At 39.0% G+C, this 15,614-nt stretch overlaps 1 protein-coding gene across 5 annotated transcripts in view; it reads right to left on the minus strand.

Annotated features, from left to right (window-relative positions):
• Positions 1-1,050: 1,050 nt before the first annotated feature.
• Positions 1,051-15,614, minus strand: part of nup98 (nucleoporin 98 and 96 precursor) — a 32,947-nt gene continuing 18,383 nt past the window's right edge. For all 5 annotated transcript variants that reach the window (XM_030153869.1, XM_030153870.1, XM_030153867.1 and 2 more), the window contains exons 22-35: positions 14,910-15,164; positions 14,688-14,823; positions 13,098-13,354; positions 12,458-12,639; positions 11,679-11,941; positions 10,687-10,962; positions 9,679-9,836; positions 8,757-8,897; positions 8,481-8,632; positions 6,980-7,201; positions 5,778-6,019; positions 5,005-5,159; positions 3,885-3,996; positions 1,051-2,638 (exon numbers count right to left, since the gene is read on the minus strand). In XM_030153869.1, the coding sequence (XP_030009729.1) occupies positions 2,439-2,638; positions 3,885-3,996; positions 5,005-5,159; positions 5,778-6,019; positions 6,980-7,201; positions 8,481-8,632; positions 8,757-8,897; positions 9,679-9,836; positions 10,687-10,962; positions 11,679-11,941; positions 12,458-12,639; positions 13,098-13,354; positions 14,688-14,823; positions 14,910-15,164 (2,751 nt within the window). In that variant the 3' untranslated portion in view covers positions 1,051-2,438. The remainder of the gene's footprint in view (positions 2,639-3,884; positions 3,997-5,004; positions 5,160-5,777; positions 6,020-6,979; positions 7,202-8,480; positions 8,633-8,756; positions 8,898-9,678; positions 9,837-10,686; positions 10,963-11,678; positions 11,942-12,457; positions 12,640-13,097; positions 13,355-14,687; positions 14,824-14,909; positions 15,165-15,614) is intronic.

Consider the following 15,614-nt stretch of genomic DNA (forward strand, 5'->3'; position numbering starts at 1 on the left):
TGAATTTCGCCCTCGGAAGAAAATGAGTTTGACACCCCTGTTTTAAAGCATTCAAGTGTTTCTCATGAGCTGCAGTTCAACACTTAACATTTTTCATAATGATGAAACGGCTGCGTATTTCAACTTGACTTTATTAAAAAATATTAGCAACAAACTCATCAGATAACATGCACACTCGCACACAAAGCCATATTCATCCATGTAAACACACACACACACACACACACAAACGTCCTCAAAACAAGATTTACTTTGGAAAATTGAAAAGAAAATCTTAGCAAGCTGGCAGTTAATCTACAACAAAAAGCAAAAAAAAAGACCAATAAACCATTTAATCATTAAGTGAAGAGTTTCATTCCCAAAACACTTTGCATCCAATTTATCAATGGTTAACATCGAAGATAAAAATGACCTGATATTTCCTATTCAATTTCCAAAAATATACAATATTTCTATAATTACAGTGAAATCTGCTTAAGAAGGAAACACTTCACTTGTTTGTTGTCATTTTCTGCTTCAAGTTCACATCCAAAACAAACAAACAAACAAAAAAGCCAAGAAATCTACAAAAATAGACCATTATGCATTTTTATCTGTGTGGAGTCGTCTGTACAACATCGCTGCTCGGCTTCTTCTGCTGCTTTAATACAGACGCACTGTTGTATTCACATATGGACAAATACACTGAGCTAACGGCTACTGTTATCATACGACTGCGAAAAACACAAGTGTAACTGAACAATAATGAGCATATATTTAAAACAAAAAAAAAAAAAACAAGAACGTGTTTTCTGGCACTTTTCTCGGGAATCAGACATCAAATGTTCAAAAGTTTTTACATTTACACCTTTTACAATTTAAGTCTTTTAAGAGGGAGTGTTTCAGGAAAATAACCGAACAAAAAGACGTGTCAGATTTCAGCTCCTCTAATGCCAACAGCAACTTCACATTTACATCAACTATGTGGAAAATGTGCAGCTTCTGGTTTACATTCATTTCGTTTTAACTAAGATGGATGAACAAACTCCAAAAAACTCACATGTATTTAAAAAAAAATGGGATCATGGAGCCTCGACTCGATACAGGAGACAGAATGGCCGTGCTAATAGTTTTTCATACCTTTATCTTAAGATCACAAATCAAGCAAAAGATAAACAAAGCTAATTTTAATCAAAATAACAGATTAATTTTTCATGTTTTCTCCAGACCACTAAAGGTGGTTTCCTCAAATTACATATAATTAGAGACAAACGGACACTGGTCAATACGTGACCAATGTGACGACATTTATTTGATGTGTGATATAAATAAAAGGCTGTGTCTTTCAATGTACGATCTAATTTATGCTCATTCAACTGTGTGATGAAGGCCTGAGAGGCGTGAAAGATTAAGTGATTTCCTCAATACAAAAATGATCAAAACATCAGCTATCGGCCAAATGATTTTAAACATCGGAGTGAGCATGAATCTGTATCTAACATTACATCATCGCACACTAGTTTCAGATCCATCATTCACTCCAAATAAGTTGGTGTCGAGCAATATTTGATCAATGTCTAAAACAGTGTATTACAGTAGCTGTGTATGTTTCTTGACTCATTGCCTTACCCTGGTGTTCTATTGTGTTTCACATCATTTTTATTATGAATAATGCATCCACACATTTTGCTGGAGAAAACTGTTTTTGTTAAGACATTTTGTCATCAATCATATGTTCATACAAAAAAAGATCCATTTATAAATAATGACTCATCCATTCAAACTACAGATTTATTATTTGGTTACCTGGACAAAATACCTCATGAAATCATAGTCTCTGAAGACAAAGCAACCCATTATCACAAGAAAACTGACTTTGTTACTTCAACTTTATGAAATATTCACTTCACAATCTCAGGATGGTAGTATTAAAAAATATTCCAAGCATGACTTTTCTTATTTCCCTGCATTGGAGCAGGTCTGATTCCAATGAACGAGTGAATCTGCAGCTTTCATCTCTCATCTGAGAGTTTCAGTAGTTTGTTTGAATATTAATGTTAATGTTCATTAGAAACGAGGATAAACTGCCTGGAAAAATACAAAACTTCCCTTCGAGGTCTGCAGATGGCACAGTACTTTTATACAGGTTATATGAGATTTGGATTAGACAGGCTGAAATATGACAGGAGACTCATCTTTTAAGGGGAACTCAGGTCATTTTGTGTCGTTCTCCGATTGGTTATGACCAAAACACTCCCTAAACACACACACACAGACACACACACATACACTTAGTGAGGAATGGCATACTGAAGCGCTGACCTGATGTTTAACTCAAGGCGCTGGAGAAGCAGAAACACAAATCATCCGAACTAAAACCGAGTCGGCGTCAGTAAACATTGTGTGTCTGAATGTTTGATTTCTGTCATTTCCCGTCCCCTCACCGCGGTTCTGAGCACTCACTGGCTGACGATGAGCTGCCTCAGGTAGGACTGTGTGAGCCCTCGCAGCTCCTCCAGTGTGTAGTCCTCGGGCATCGGCAGGCGGCTGATGTGCGGCGCCAGCTGAGCCAACGGGATGCTGAGGGCGTCCGTGGCGCCGTCGCCCTGCTGCAGACTGAGGACCACGCGCAGGATGTTTGCCACGCGCTTCGCCATTTCTGAAAGTAGGGGGTGGGGTTTGGTGGGAGGGGTGGGGCTTAATTAGAGTTCGGTTTGTTGGGGAGAAGCCGCCAACAGAAGCAGAAACTGGTTTCTTTTTTGTCCTGGTCCTACAGACATATGTCTCGAGTTCATTTACACTATATGACCAAAAGTATTGGGACACGTTAAATTCAGGTGTTTCTTTTCTAACAGGGGTCTGGGATACAAAACCATAATGACAAATGATATAATACAGTTTTATATTGTGATAAATATCATTGCATTGGTTAGTTTGGTTTAAATTATCTTTGCTTCCAAAATGTTTCAGAGAAGGTTTTTATTTAATTTCTCTCAAAACTGATTTTTTTTTTTTTTTTATCCATGACTATGATTTTAAATGTTCTACTTTTAACTTTCTAAAATATTTTTCATGCTCTGACTGTAAATAATAATTTTCTACTACAGCTAACCATCTATTTTCTTCACATCTCACTGAGAAACAAAAATTTTCAATTTAACTTTAAGGAAATATTGATGTTTTTTTTTCTTATCTCAAATCATCATGTACAGGACATCTTACAGCTGTAGACATGATGTGTCCCAATACTTTTGTCCATATAGTTTATAAATATCAATGTTAAAAACCATCTCTGAGGCACTTTGGAAACAAACATAACAATTGAAACAAAATTAACCAATGCAATGATATTTATCCCAATATAAAACTATACTATGACATTTGTCATTATTGATTTGTATCCCAGAGCTGTTAGAAAAGAAACACCTGAATTCAACATGTCCCAGTACTTTTGTCCACATAGTGCATTTCAACTTTTCATGCTGTCCTTCATTCTCCTCGGAGGGTTTTTTTTTTTTAAAACGGTTTTAAATCTTTCATTTTAGCTTTTACTGCTTTTTAAGCATCTGGTAGTCGTGGGATTATGCAGTCCTCTCATATTCTTATTCAGTTCAAGTATAATAACAGAAAAAGGCAAAGCTGTGGTTCTTTTTTGACCGTGTTCTCCAAGATGGAGCTGTAACAGTGGAGCGACCAATCAGCTTCCACCTCTTATCAACAGAAAGAGTTTGTTAATGCAGTGGTACTACTGTAGTCGGTTCCACACGGTCTGACCTGAACTCAGAATCCAGTCCACATGAAACCAAATGACACTGACCTTTGTAAAACATCAGCCAATCAGAAGGCTGATGAGGGAGTGAACCAACTGCTGCTGTTTTTCAGAGTAAGGCTGCTGATTCTCTTACCTGATTGGGCGAGTCTGTCTCTAGCGGTGCTGCATGGCAGTAACTCAATTCTACTGCACAGAGATGTCACCTCGGTGTAAAGACGCTCCAGCTCATAACCAGTGTTCTCCATCTGACAGAACACATTGATATCAGTTACAAACATACAGCGGCAAAACAAATACTTCTAAACAACTCATCAACTGGTTGAAACAAAAATTCATCGGCATCTGTTTTAGTGAATCGTTACATTAAAAAAACAAACCAAAAAAACAAACATTTCTCAACATTCCTGTTTACAAGAGATCTTTCGGTTTTAACTTCTACTGTGATCAGTTTGTTTTCCTTTTCATTCTATTTATTGCTGATATTAGCCTTGTGTAATGAAACTGACCAAAAATCCGGTTTAAAGATTAGTGGTTTTCATTTTTTTTCTGTACTTTTTCAGCTGAAGTTGAAAAAAATCTAGGTTTAAGTTTTTCTAATCTGTATAAGAGCTGCAATAACTAATCCATTAAAAATATCAGCAGCTATTTAGATAATAGATCAATAGTTTCAGAGATATTAAAGTAAAAGTGTAGAGTGGCAACCGATTAATCAACTCAAAGTGATCCAAAAAAATCATTCAACCACAATTCTATTGAATCAAAGCTTTGTTTCCTTCATTTCTCTGCTATTAAACATTGGTTCCACTGTTGTGTTTCACACAGATGCTTATTATGACATACAAAGAAGCTTCAATTCAGGAAAACCGCAATAGAATATTTTCCTTCAATCAATTCGAGTCGATTAATCGAATCGTAAATTTTTGCATTCGCTTATAGCACCTAATCGATTAATCGGTTGCAGCTCTATAAAAGTGACAATGATTTGGTTATTTTCTGGTCTTTTCTGTCTTACTTTAGGTTTTCCATTGTTGGTTGGTGAAAAAAGTTAATCACCAGCACAATATGAGTAAACTAATTATTTAAATGCAAATTTATCCGACTCCCGTGTTCCCTTTGGCTTGATTATTTAAGTAATAGTATCCACGCTGTAAAAAATGTCTCCAACATTAATTAAAACACATACAAAAGTATCACATGCTTTACAATACAAGTTGTAGAACAGAACTTCCTTGTCCTCAGTTGTGTCGCAGTACCTGCTGAATGTCCTGCAGAGTCTTGATCACCCTGATGTAGTCCAGGTAAACCCTCCCAGCCATGTCCCAGTCCTGGATAGTGGCGCAGTGTTCAGGGACCGCCAGCCCCTCCAGGAACTCCAGAAGGTAGTCGTGATTATCGTTGATGATGCAGTCTACTTAAAGAAAGGGAGGGTTAGTGTTGTGGTCAAGACAAAGTCATTACCAAGACCAGAGTATGTTGAGACAAAGGCAAGACCAAGACTGGACAAACTTTGACTGGACATGATGCACAACGAGGGCACAACAGCAGTCAAGTTTAAGTTTACACAAAATTATGACTACTATGATATGATGCAGCCAAACCAGGTAATTTTGTTCTCATGATACTGGCATAAGAATAATAATTGAGCCATAATTGGCACTAGCTAATATAATAATTATCATTGTCATGGCCTGTAATTAGTCCCAAACTAAGGCCTGAAAATGTATTTTGCTCTTGTTTCTGTTTGCCTGAACTTGAGTTTGAACTTAACAGTGTAGGGATTTAAGGATTTATTTCCAATACAGTTAAAGTACTTTGCATGTTTACAGTAAAAATGGCAAAATAAATAAAACCTGTATGAAATGACTACAGGCAGAGATAGTAATAACCGACTTATTACAAAGTAAAGCTGCTTAATTAAAAACCTGTGTTACCATTTGTCACTTGAGCGATACCTCATAACATCATCTGCTGCTTCGTTTACTCCTCTTGTACAAGAAAAGATCTTTGTCTAAAACTGGTGACTGACCTGAGGCCAGGTGCTGGATCAGCAGTCGGTGACACTGGTTCCAGTATCCAGCCCGGTACAGGTGCAGAGCCTCCTGGTGTCTGTCGCCGTCTCGTCGGGCTCTGGTGGCTTTGGCCTCGTGGATCCAGCGCTCCGGGATCAGCAGCCTCTCAGTCAGGAAGCGCTCCCTCTGAACAGACTCATCTGTGTCCTGCAGGGGGCAGTGGAGGGTCAGCAGCTCTCTGACAGCTCGCTCTCGCTGACTGAAAACCAGAGAATAAACAATTATCACCCAGTGCTCACTGCTGCCACCTGTTGTTGAAGATTAAGCACTACTGTAAGAGGGGGGAAAAAAATCAGATACAGTAGAACCTTGAAGTACGAGTTTAATTCCTCCCATGATCAAGCTTGTTTTGTGATTTACTTGTTTTACAAATCAATTTTCCAAATTTAAATTAACTGAAATATAATTAATCTGTTCCAGACCCCAAAAACCACCCAAAAATCCTTTTTAACGGCTTTAAACCAGAAAAAGTGCAGCTACAAAGAAAATAACAATTATAAAATCTAATAAAAGAGAATGCAAAAGAAATAAACTGGTTTTATTAACTTATTTACCTTAAAGATGAAATAATGTGTGCTCAAGGAAGGTGGTGGAGTGGGGAGGAGAATTATTGAAACATCAGGTAGAACAATTCCTGGCGTTTTCTCTCTCTTCACTTAATTTGGGCTGTTTCGCCTCACTTTCTCCACTGTCTGCACTTGCAGCTCAGTGCTGACTAGCGGTGCCTAGTACAAAGCTCGCTTGTACTGTGGATTTCTACACATATTTCTAGACAAAAATGCTCACAAGCTGCGGCTCATAAAGCAAATTACTTTTACAATGGTACACTCGTACTGTGATTTTCCACTATATGTGTTTCCACCTTTTCATCAGCTACAAAGTTGAATATTTACTATAAAAAACAGATTTAACACAAATTAGTTACAGATGATACTGTCTGAAATGTGTATAAAAGTTAATGGTGACCAGTACACTCCAGTTTAAATGTTTGTCTCCTCTCCTTTTCGTGTTAAGGTATCCTGATCGGTCCCTGACAAAAGTGAAACAGCACAAGATGTGCTTGTTTCGGTGAAAAACAGAGTGGAGTACTGATAGTACATGGTTAAATACATCAAACCATTCACAGGTGTGTGAACACAGGAGGAACAGGTAAACATACATGTGGTCAGGGATGTGCAGGAGGATGAAGACAGCCATGTGCCAGAGGCCAGCGCTCTCCAGCTGAGCGGCGTAGCTGGCGTGGAGGAGTCCCTGCCTGGAGGCGCTCAGATGGCTGTAGTGAAGCGACTGCAGGACGCCCCACAAGTGCCAGCTTAGACGATAATCCAGACGCTCCCAGGTGACGCTCAGAGGGTCCAACAGCTGCTGCAGACTGTAGTGTCTGCACCGAAACAGCATTAAAAAGGACAATACATGTTAAAATCAATGAAGAAACATAAGCCAAAGTCATGTTGATGTGTCAGTAATCTACAGTTACTGTACAACAGGCAAGTGTATCAGAAAATAAAAGACAGGACTGAGTTCAGTATTAGGCTTTAAGTTTCTTAACATTAGATCTAGATGAATTTGGCTCACTTTGACGAAAAGGATCAAAATGACACTTGTTATGACTTAAAATTAAAACACTGAATTAGGGACATTTTACCCCTATTAAGCCTGTGTGTCTCAACAACACATTGTGTATTTTATGATGTTCAGAATACCCTAACTCCGGAAGTGTTCTCACTATTGCCAAAATTCAAATGGCATCTGAAAGCTAAGATCCAAAGCTGTTATTGCTAAACACATTATGGTAGAGGCCTGCATTTCCTGAGGAGGAAGGGCAGAAATGAGCTGAGCAGAGAGTAACAGACCGAAGCAGGAAGCAGGTGCAGCTGGTGAGAGACACTTACATACAGCAGTGTTTTAGCAAGGTCTTTGCATGAATTCTTGTCAACAATTGTATATAATAGTGTTAGTGCTGTTTTGGACTGCTCTACTAGAGTGTTTTTGTTGAGTTTTTCTTTTTTCTTTTTTTTTAAACTTTCTGTATTTGTCCAGTTGGAATAGTTCATTGATAGGTGTATTTTGGCTGCAAATATTATATATACTGTATATAAAAAAATGTCTTTTACTTTTTGGCTATAACACACAGTTTTAACCATTTATTGCATAAAATAATGATAATTTATGGCTAGAGTTAAGTTCTTCCTGAAAAAAAGTGCAAAAGAATTGGCACAAAAGACATTTTCTGAGACTTCTGTTGCAAAAACAGCATATAGAAATCTAGGCCTGTTATTAAGGTACTCCTTAAAGGGGTAAGACCTGAGACGCATCAAACATCAGAACTTCACTCTACTGTTGTCTGTGGTACCACGACCTGGATAAACTAATGCAGCCAAATACCATGAACCCTATCAGAATGACTGTGTATTAACTGTACATTACTGTTCACACTGTTTTTACCAGTGTACATACCGTTTCATGTTTCTTTGTATATATACACAATGTATGTATTCTGGTGTGTTGACATTTTATCTTGAGTATTTAACTAGGCACCTTAGCTCAGAACTACCTGCCTACATTTCGTTATGTGTTCACATAATGACAATAAAAAAATTCTTGAATCTGTAATTAGAGTCTGTTGACATGTGCTGGTGTCAGGTGACATGGTAGGTTACCTGTCGCTGTAGAGTTTGAGCAGGTGAAAGCAGAGGTCGTACAGTGGCCGTTTACTCTCCTCCTCCTCTTCACTGTCCTCCAGATCTGGCTGCTCGGTTTCTAGGTATGGAGGCAGAGGGGCGCAGGCGTACTTTCCACCCTCACATAAACCCTGCATTACAGAGAGGAGGGAATGGGAATTCTTTCATGTGACCGTTTTACTTTATAATAACCCAGTTTATCACGGAAGAAAACAGAGAACACTGTGTAAATATCACAACCTGACTGCAGCTCACCTTAAAGGCAGCTTCGTACTTGGCGAGGGCGTCAGCCACAGAGGCAGTAGGAGGCAACATGAACCAGAGGTGAACGGCCACACAGCGTTTCCAGTCCAACTCAGAGCAGACATTCACCACTGAGTCTGAAGACTGCCACACCTGCAGCCACACAGCAAACAAATCAGTATCAAACGACAAGAGAGATTACTGCAAAATGTAACACAACACATTAAAAAGATACAAGTGGGCTGTTCTGTTTCAGAGCCATTATTGTCTATTTTATTGGTCTCTAAACACATTAACCCTTTATGGTATACCGTTAGAACAGACCGCCTAGATTTCTTTTTGCACTTTTTTTTTCCCAGAAAGAACTTAACTTTCAATATCTGGCAACTGATTATCAATATTATATGTAATAAATGCTTGAATTTTTTAACTTGAATTTTTAAAATTTATTTACAGCTAAAATACACCTATCTATGAACTATACAAACTAGAAAAAAAACAGCAAAACTCAACAAAAACACAGCAAAACACACTAGTAGAACACTTCAAAACAGCACTATCACTATTATATACACAATTATTAACAAGAATTCACAGCAAAAATACCACTAAAATGTTGCTAAAAGTAATAAATGTCTCTCACTGACTGCACCTGCTGGTCTCTGCTCCCCTGACTTCCAACCCTCCCCTTCAGCCAATGCAGGCCTCTGCCATAATGTGTTATCAATGCAGAGCTCTGAATCTCAGCTTTCAGATGCCATTTAATTTTTATCAATAGCAAGAACAGTTCAGGAGGTACAGGCATTTGAAAGCCGTAAAATACAAAATGTGTTGCCAGACATGCTTCGTCTTAAAAGGGTTACATAAATCTAAATTCAGTAAATTTATACTTTTGTCTGTGACTCAAACCGAACGTAAACTGAATGTGTCTTACAGGTTTCCCGGTGAGCAGGGCAAAGATTCGAAGCCTCTCTTCTGTCAGGTAGCTGTCGGTCTGCATGCGGTTCCAGTCTGCGAGCTGAAGGCCCAGTAGGTCTCTGCAGTACTGCGAGCCCATAGCCTGAGACAGCAGCAGGGACAGACGGTGGTCTCCTGAGCACATGAAAGACCACGTTATTGTAAAACACAGAAACATGCAGCAGGACAGATGCTGTTATTGCAATATATATAGATATCTATAGACTGATAGACTTTATTTTTAAAGTCGGCAAAAGAAATTAAAAATTTAAACAGGACACTCCAATATATTGAAGGAAATATGTCCACCAAAAATGAAAAACAAATGTCACACAATGTATAACTATGCCATTGTGGCTCTTTAACAATACTTTATGTCCAAAAAGAAGAAGGAAGAAGCTGAGCTCATATTGTCCTACCCCAGTGGTTCTCAACCAGGGGGGGCGCAAGCACAGGACAGGAGGAAAAAAAAAAAAAAAATTATGGATGCACTGGCTATTAGTACAAAGTAGATGCAGCAGATTCCCCCCATGTTGAAATGCAAATGGTTGGACTATTACAGTACTTCTCAACAGGAACAGTACCCCCGCATAAAGACCCTGTCTAAGCTCTGATGTATAACAGAGGCACATACGTATATTTTCATATAGACTTGCATTCATAGATATACATATTGTTAATATTGTGTCTATTAATATTCTAATTTTATTCCACTTTTGATTGCATTCTTATTTCACTTTTGTAAAATTTTATATTCTATTTACTTATTTTTTAGCTTTTGTAACTTTTATAGTTGTTCTATTCTTATTTTCAGATGTATTGGGTTTTTTATTCATATTGTTAAACTGACTGGAGTAGCACTCCTATTTTCAATACACACAACAACAATAACAGATATTCTATTCTATTTTCTTCAAATCTCAATCTCAAACATGCTGACTTTATTTGCTGTGTTTTCAAATTTCTGTGTCACCTCAGACCTCACCTTCCTTCTGAGCGAGTCGGCATGCCTCGCTGATGCGGTTTCCTGTCAGGTAGCTGAAGATGGCGTCTGTGTGACGTCCTTTTCCTGCCAGTGACACCTCATCCTCCACCCTGTAGGTGGCACCATGGGCCAACCAAGCAGAGAAAGTCCGCCTCCTCTCCAACTGCTGCTGATAATCGGTGGTGGTCTCCACGTCAGACTCCTGGTCTGCGGGGCCCAGTCGCCCCCACAGGGCCTCACACAGGGTCCAGACCTCGGCCCAGTACCCAAGCAGGGCTGTAGAGACAAGGAACAGGGCTTTACTGTTCGTCCCAGTAGATCAGAGTTTAATGGAAGCAACCGAACATTTCAAGGTCATTCACTACAACTAAGGATATGTTACTTTGTTTTTTAAAATTCAAATTCAGGAACAAGTAACTACTAGATCTGATTTAGAAATTAGAGCACTAAACACTTAGATGTAACAAAGTTTATAATTATGACTAATTCTTTTATCGGGTAATAACTTATTTAAGCTGTTGTCTTCTGCTGGTATTTATGCTGTTTATGCTTAAGTAAACTTAACTTCTATTACGAAAAATCTTTGGTTAGAATCACAAAACCTATCATTATTTGAAGACATACAGCGGTGACATGAGAAACTTTTATCACTGTATATATTGACTGGTTCCTCGATAAGTTCTGCAAATTTAAAACAGTATAAGAGGGAGAGTCAAACAGTTCTCACACAGAAGACTGTGTTAAAGATAGCCCCAGCAATTCTACAAAGACGGAATCTAACAATGGAAATACAGATTGCAAAAGTGTTTAGACTCTAATGGAGCTTACGTAGGAAAATATTTTTTCTTATTTTAATAAACTTTTTATTACATTTGTCTGAAAAATGTTTGACTTTCCCTCGTATGTGTCCAAATACATCAACCAGCTCTCCACACAATGTACCGTCAATAATAATAATAACAATAATAATCTGTATCCCGTCCTCCACTCACGGTCTGTGTCACCCTGCTTGTCGTTGAGCTCAGTGATCCACTCTGCGTACTCATGCAGCGCTGTGACACCGGGCTGAGGTTGCACCAATGGGCATTCGGACATATCTGAGCTGCTGACAGTGCTGTGCTTCAGGCAGATTTCCAATGGGCGCTGTAAGACCACCTGCCTCTCTTCGTCCTCCTCTTCCTCAGCGTTCTTCCCTTCCGTGGGGCCTAGACCCACCAGTTGCTCCAGAACCACCTTATAGGGGCTCTCAGTGAGGCTACAGGGGCAAGAGCACAGTTCGGTTAGTACTGTTGGGGACATTTGGCTGCTTGTCCGTTTACACTCAGTTCTATGCAATTCACACAAACCCATAAACAGTTTTTCAGAATGAAGTAGAGATGTATAACCAAAAGACACAGTTCCACATTAATCCAGACACTTTTACTCTATTATACTTACTTAAATTATCAAATGTATTCATTTTTGGATCCACAATAAGGTGAAAAGGCCATTTTACATTTACTGTGGACAAAAGTCTACTTTTATCACACAAATGAACACTTGCAAGGAAAGCAAAACATCCCTTTAATGTTGGTGTCTCAATTTAAAATATGCATTCACTGGGCAGTACATTTTGATAGTGGCTTTTTGATTAGTAAATCAGACATATAAAGCCACAGTAATAGTAAAATCAAACTGCCATTCAGTTTTATGCTCTTTTGCTGACACTTGAGATACAATACATTCATCAGTTCTATCGATCACGCTGTGACTGTGCTTGTTTGTCTCTTACGGTTTGCTCCTGGCAGGTTTTGGCAGGAAGCTGAAGTCAGTTTTGGTGGTCTCTTGGTTGTCAAGTTGTTTGGCCGGTGGTGAGCTTAGCCGGTCTCCACAGTGCGCCAGAGTCCAACCAGGACCCCATCCAACCCGAAACGAACGCCCAGCGAACAGCCCTGCATCCATCAGTAACCCACCCTGCAGACAAAGGACATACACTGTTATATTGTGCTGTTAAGTTATGTTGTTTATTGTATAACCTTGTGCAATGTTTGTTTTTCATTGTCAATATATTTTTCTTATTATTACTACTACCAATATTATTACTTTATTATAACTTTTATCCTCAGATTATTAAAATATGTATAAATAAATAACAATTACTTATTTATTATAATTACTACTTTTTTATTTGTTGTTTCTATTGTACTTTCTAATGTCAAACTGACTGTTTTTTTTTTTTTTTTATAGTTATTGTTACTGAAATTTTTCTTATGTGTATATCCAGTGCTGTACTGCTATTGGAATCTCAATTTCCTGAGGGCTCTGCCCACGGGATCAATAAAGGTCTATCTCATCTAATCTAAAAAAAAAAAAGTAATCTCAGGCTCTACTCTTCAACACTCTGGCGCCTGATGCATAGACAACAAACTCACCTTGCCCTGAGTGACCGACTCTTTCAAGGGCACAGGGCCCCCAAGCCTCCGGGCCCCAACGGTTCGAATGGCGGGCTCTGCAGTCCGAGGTGGTAGCATGAAGAAGGAGGGCCCAGGCCCCGCCCACTGTATGGAGCGGGAGCTGTCGATAGCAGCCGGAGATGCTCGGGACAGAGAGGGAGGGGGGAAGGGAGGTTTGGGTGAATCTGGGAGCTGGGAGAGGAGGCCTGAGGTGAACCGGGCCTGAAGGAGACCACCTAAGAGGAAAGAGACGAAGAGATCAGATGAATAAACCAGGACCCAAAACCTGTATAGACCTGTGTAAGTCAGAACAGAACTGGGAAAGATAGCTTTTAAATGTTCTGCTCCCACTGCCTGGAACAACCTACAGAAGAAGCTAAAACTAGGACCAATGTCCCTGTATCTCACCGGTATGTTCTATCAAGAATCAAGTTGAATTTGTAAGGTTGTCAGGTTCTGTCTCTATCGTTAGAGTCCTGTGGTCTTCATGCAGGACATTAATCTCCCAGTAGAAGTGGGTGGTGCTTTCACTGGAAGAGAACTCAACTAATTCTATCAGTGATCAGTAGCTTTTTTCCTGATACTGGCATATTTACAGAAATGTTCATTAATGTGCACTGTCCCTGCTAAACAAACAAACAAACAAACAAATAAATAAATAAATAAATAATAAAATAAATCTGTGACCATTTCTGTCATAAGCCATCAAAATATGGCTCATTATAAGCAAAGGCAAATTTTTAACATTTCGAAAATTTGTCCAAAATTTTAAAAAAGTCTCAAAACTGTGTTATAGCTCAACGGCCGAGCTGAACATGAAGGAGCTGGTCACTTTAAATGCATTCAAAGTCACTGTAAATGAATGTGAAAAGGATAAATATGGATATTTTCTAACTGACGGAATCAGGTTCTGCTTTGAGATACTTTTAAGGAACATTGTTGTGTATTTTTAGTACCATTTTAATTATTGCTGGTGTTGTATATCTGCGTTTTTACTATGTGTTTTATGTACATTTTTATGTGGATGTATGGCTGAAATTTCTACTTTCTGTAACTTCTGCTGCTGCCGTCTTGGCCAGGACACTCTTCCAAGAGAGATTTTTAATCTCAAGTTATTTTTTTCCTGGTTAAATAAAGGTTAATAGAAAAAAAAAAACTCTTATATTAGTAATTTCATATCTAGATAACAATATACTATATGAGATGAAATCACATTGTCTGTAAATTCAACTAATAATTTTTTATAAAATGATTATATTTCATAATGTAACATTTGTTATGCCATATTGAATTACTGCATAGGAGGCAAAAAGTTCTCAGACAAATGTAATAAAAAGTTTATTAATCAACATAACAAAATTACTTTTCTACATGAGCTTCATTAAAGTCTAAACACTTTTGCAATCTGTGCTTCCATCTGTAGATTCCTTCATTGTAGAATTGCTGGGGCTGTGTTTGACATTTGTCTGAGAACTTTTTGACTCTCCCTTGTATATGAAACAAAACAGTGCGGAACTGATCAAGCAGCTGATATACACTGAAAATGCAGAGACAGTTTACTGTTGGTACCAGGCGTTCGGCTCGGAGCTCCAGGCAGGACAATACGAGGAGATGAGATGTCAGTGGACATCTTCATTGCTCCGTGATCATGGAACAGGTCTCCACACTCCTCCTCATCCTCAGCGAACAGAGATGCCTTCATGATCTGCAAATACAAGAGAAGAGGATTTAGCACTTAGGTGTTTGGAGGTGCGTGTGCCTCCTATGTGTGGGCGGGGCCTGCGTCGTTACCTGCAGCGTGTGTGGGTTGATTCCCAGTGAAGATGCAATATGTGTGGAGGCGGACAGAGAGTCGTGCTCTGCGGAGATCAAACCTCCGAGTTGACTGCTTGTCATGTCCATCTCCCCCGCCGTCAGCCCACCACCACTGAGGTCACCCTCCTGTTCTCCTCCCAGCATGCTCTCTGTCGGGAAGCTCTGGGTGATGTCAGCCATGTCGCTGTCCACCTCTGCCACACCGCTAGGAAGATCCATAACGACTGTGGACTGCATAGGAGACATTTTGGTTTAAGTATCGTTTATTCAAAGTAAAGGTCAACATAACTGGTAGCTTCTTAAGCCTGGTTGCCCCCGGTGATGGAGGCAGCCACTGTTGCATCTATGTTACTATGGTAATGCTACATGCCACTTGTAGCAATACGCACATGTTATGAACACATGTAACCAGAAGAACATCAGCTAAAAGCTCAACAACCCTATAAAACTACATACATTCATTTCTGTTAATGATTTTAAAAGTATCATGGAGAATGCAGTGAAGGAGGAATGTCACTGTTTTTCTTGATGCCGTTATGGATGAATAGTTGTTATTGTGTTTTATTGTTCATTGTTGATCATGTATGTGCTTTATGTTGTTTGGACTTTGTATGGCTGCTACTTTGGCCAGGTCTGCCTTACAAAAGAGATTCCTAATCTCAATGGGACTTCCTGGTTCAA

The sequence above is a fragment of the Sphaeramia orbicularis genome, chromosome 14, assembly GCF_902148855.1.
Source record: "Sphaeramia orbicularis chromosome 14, fSphaOr1.1, whole genome shotgun sequence".
Taxonomy (NCBI): Eukaryota; Metazoa; Chordata; class Actinopteri; order Kurtiformes; family Apogonidae; genus Sphaeramia; species Sphaeramia orbicularis.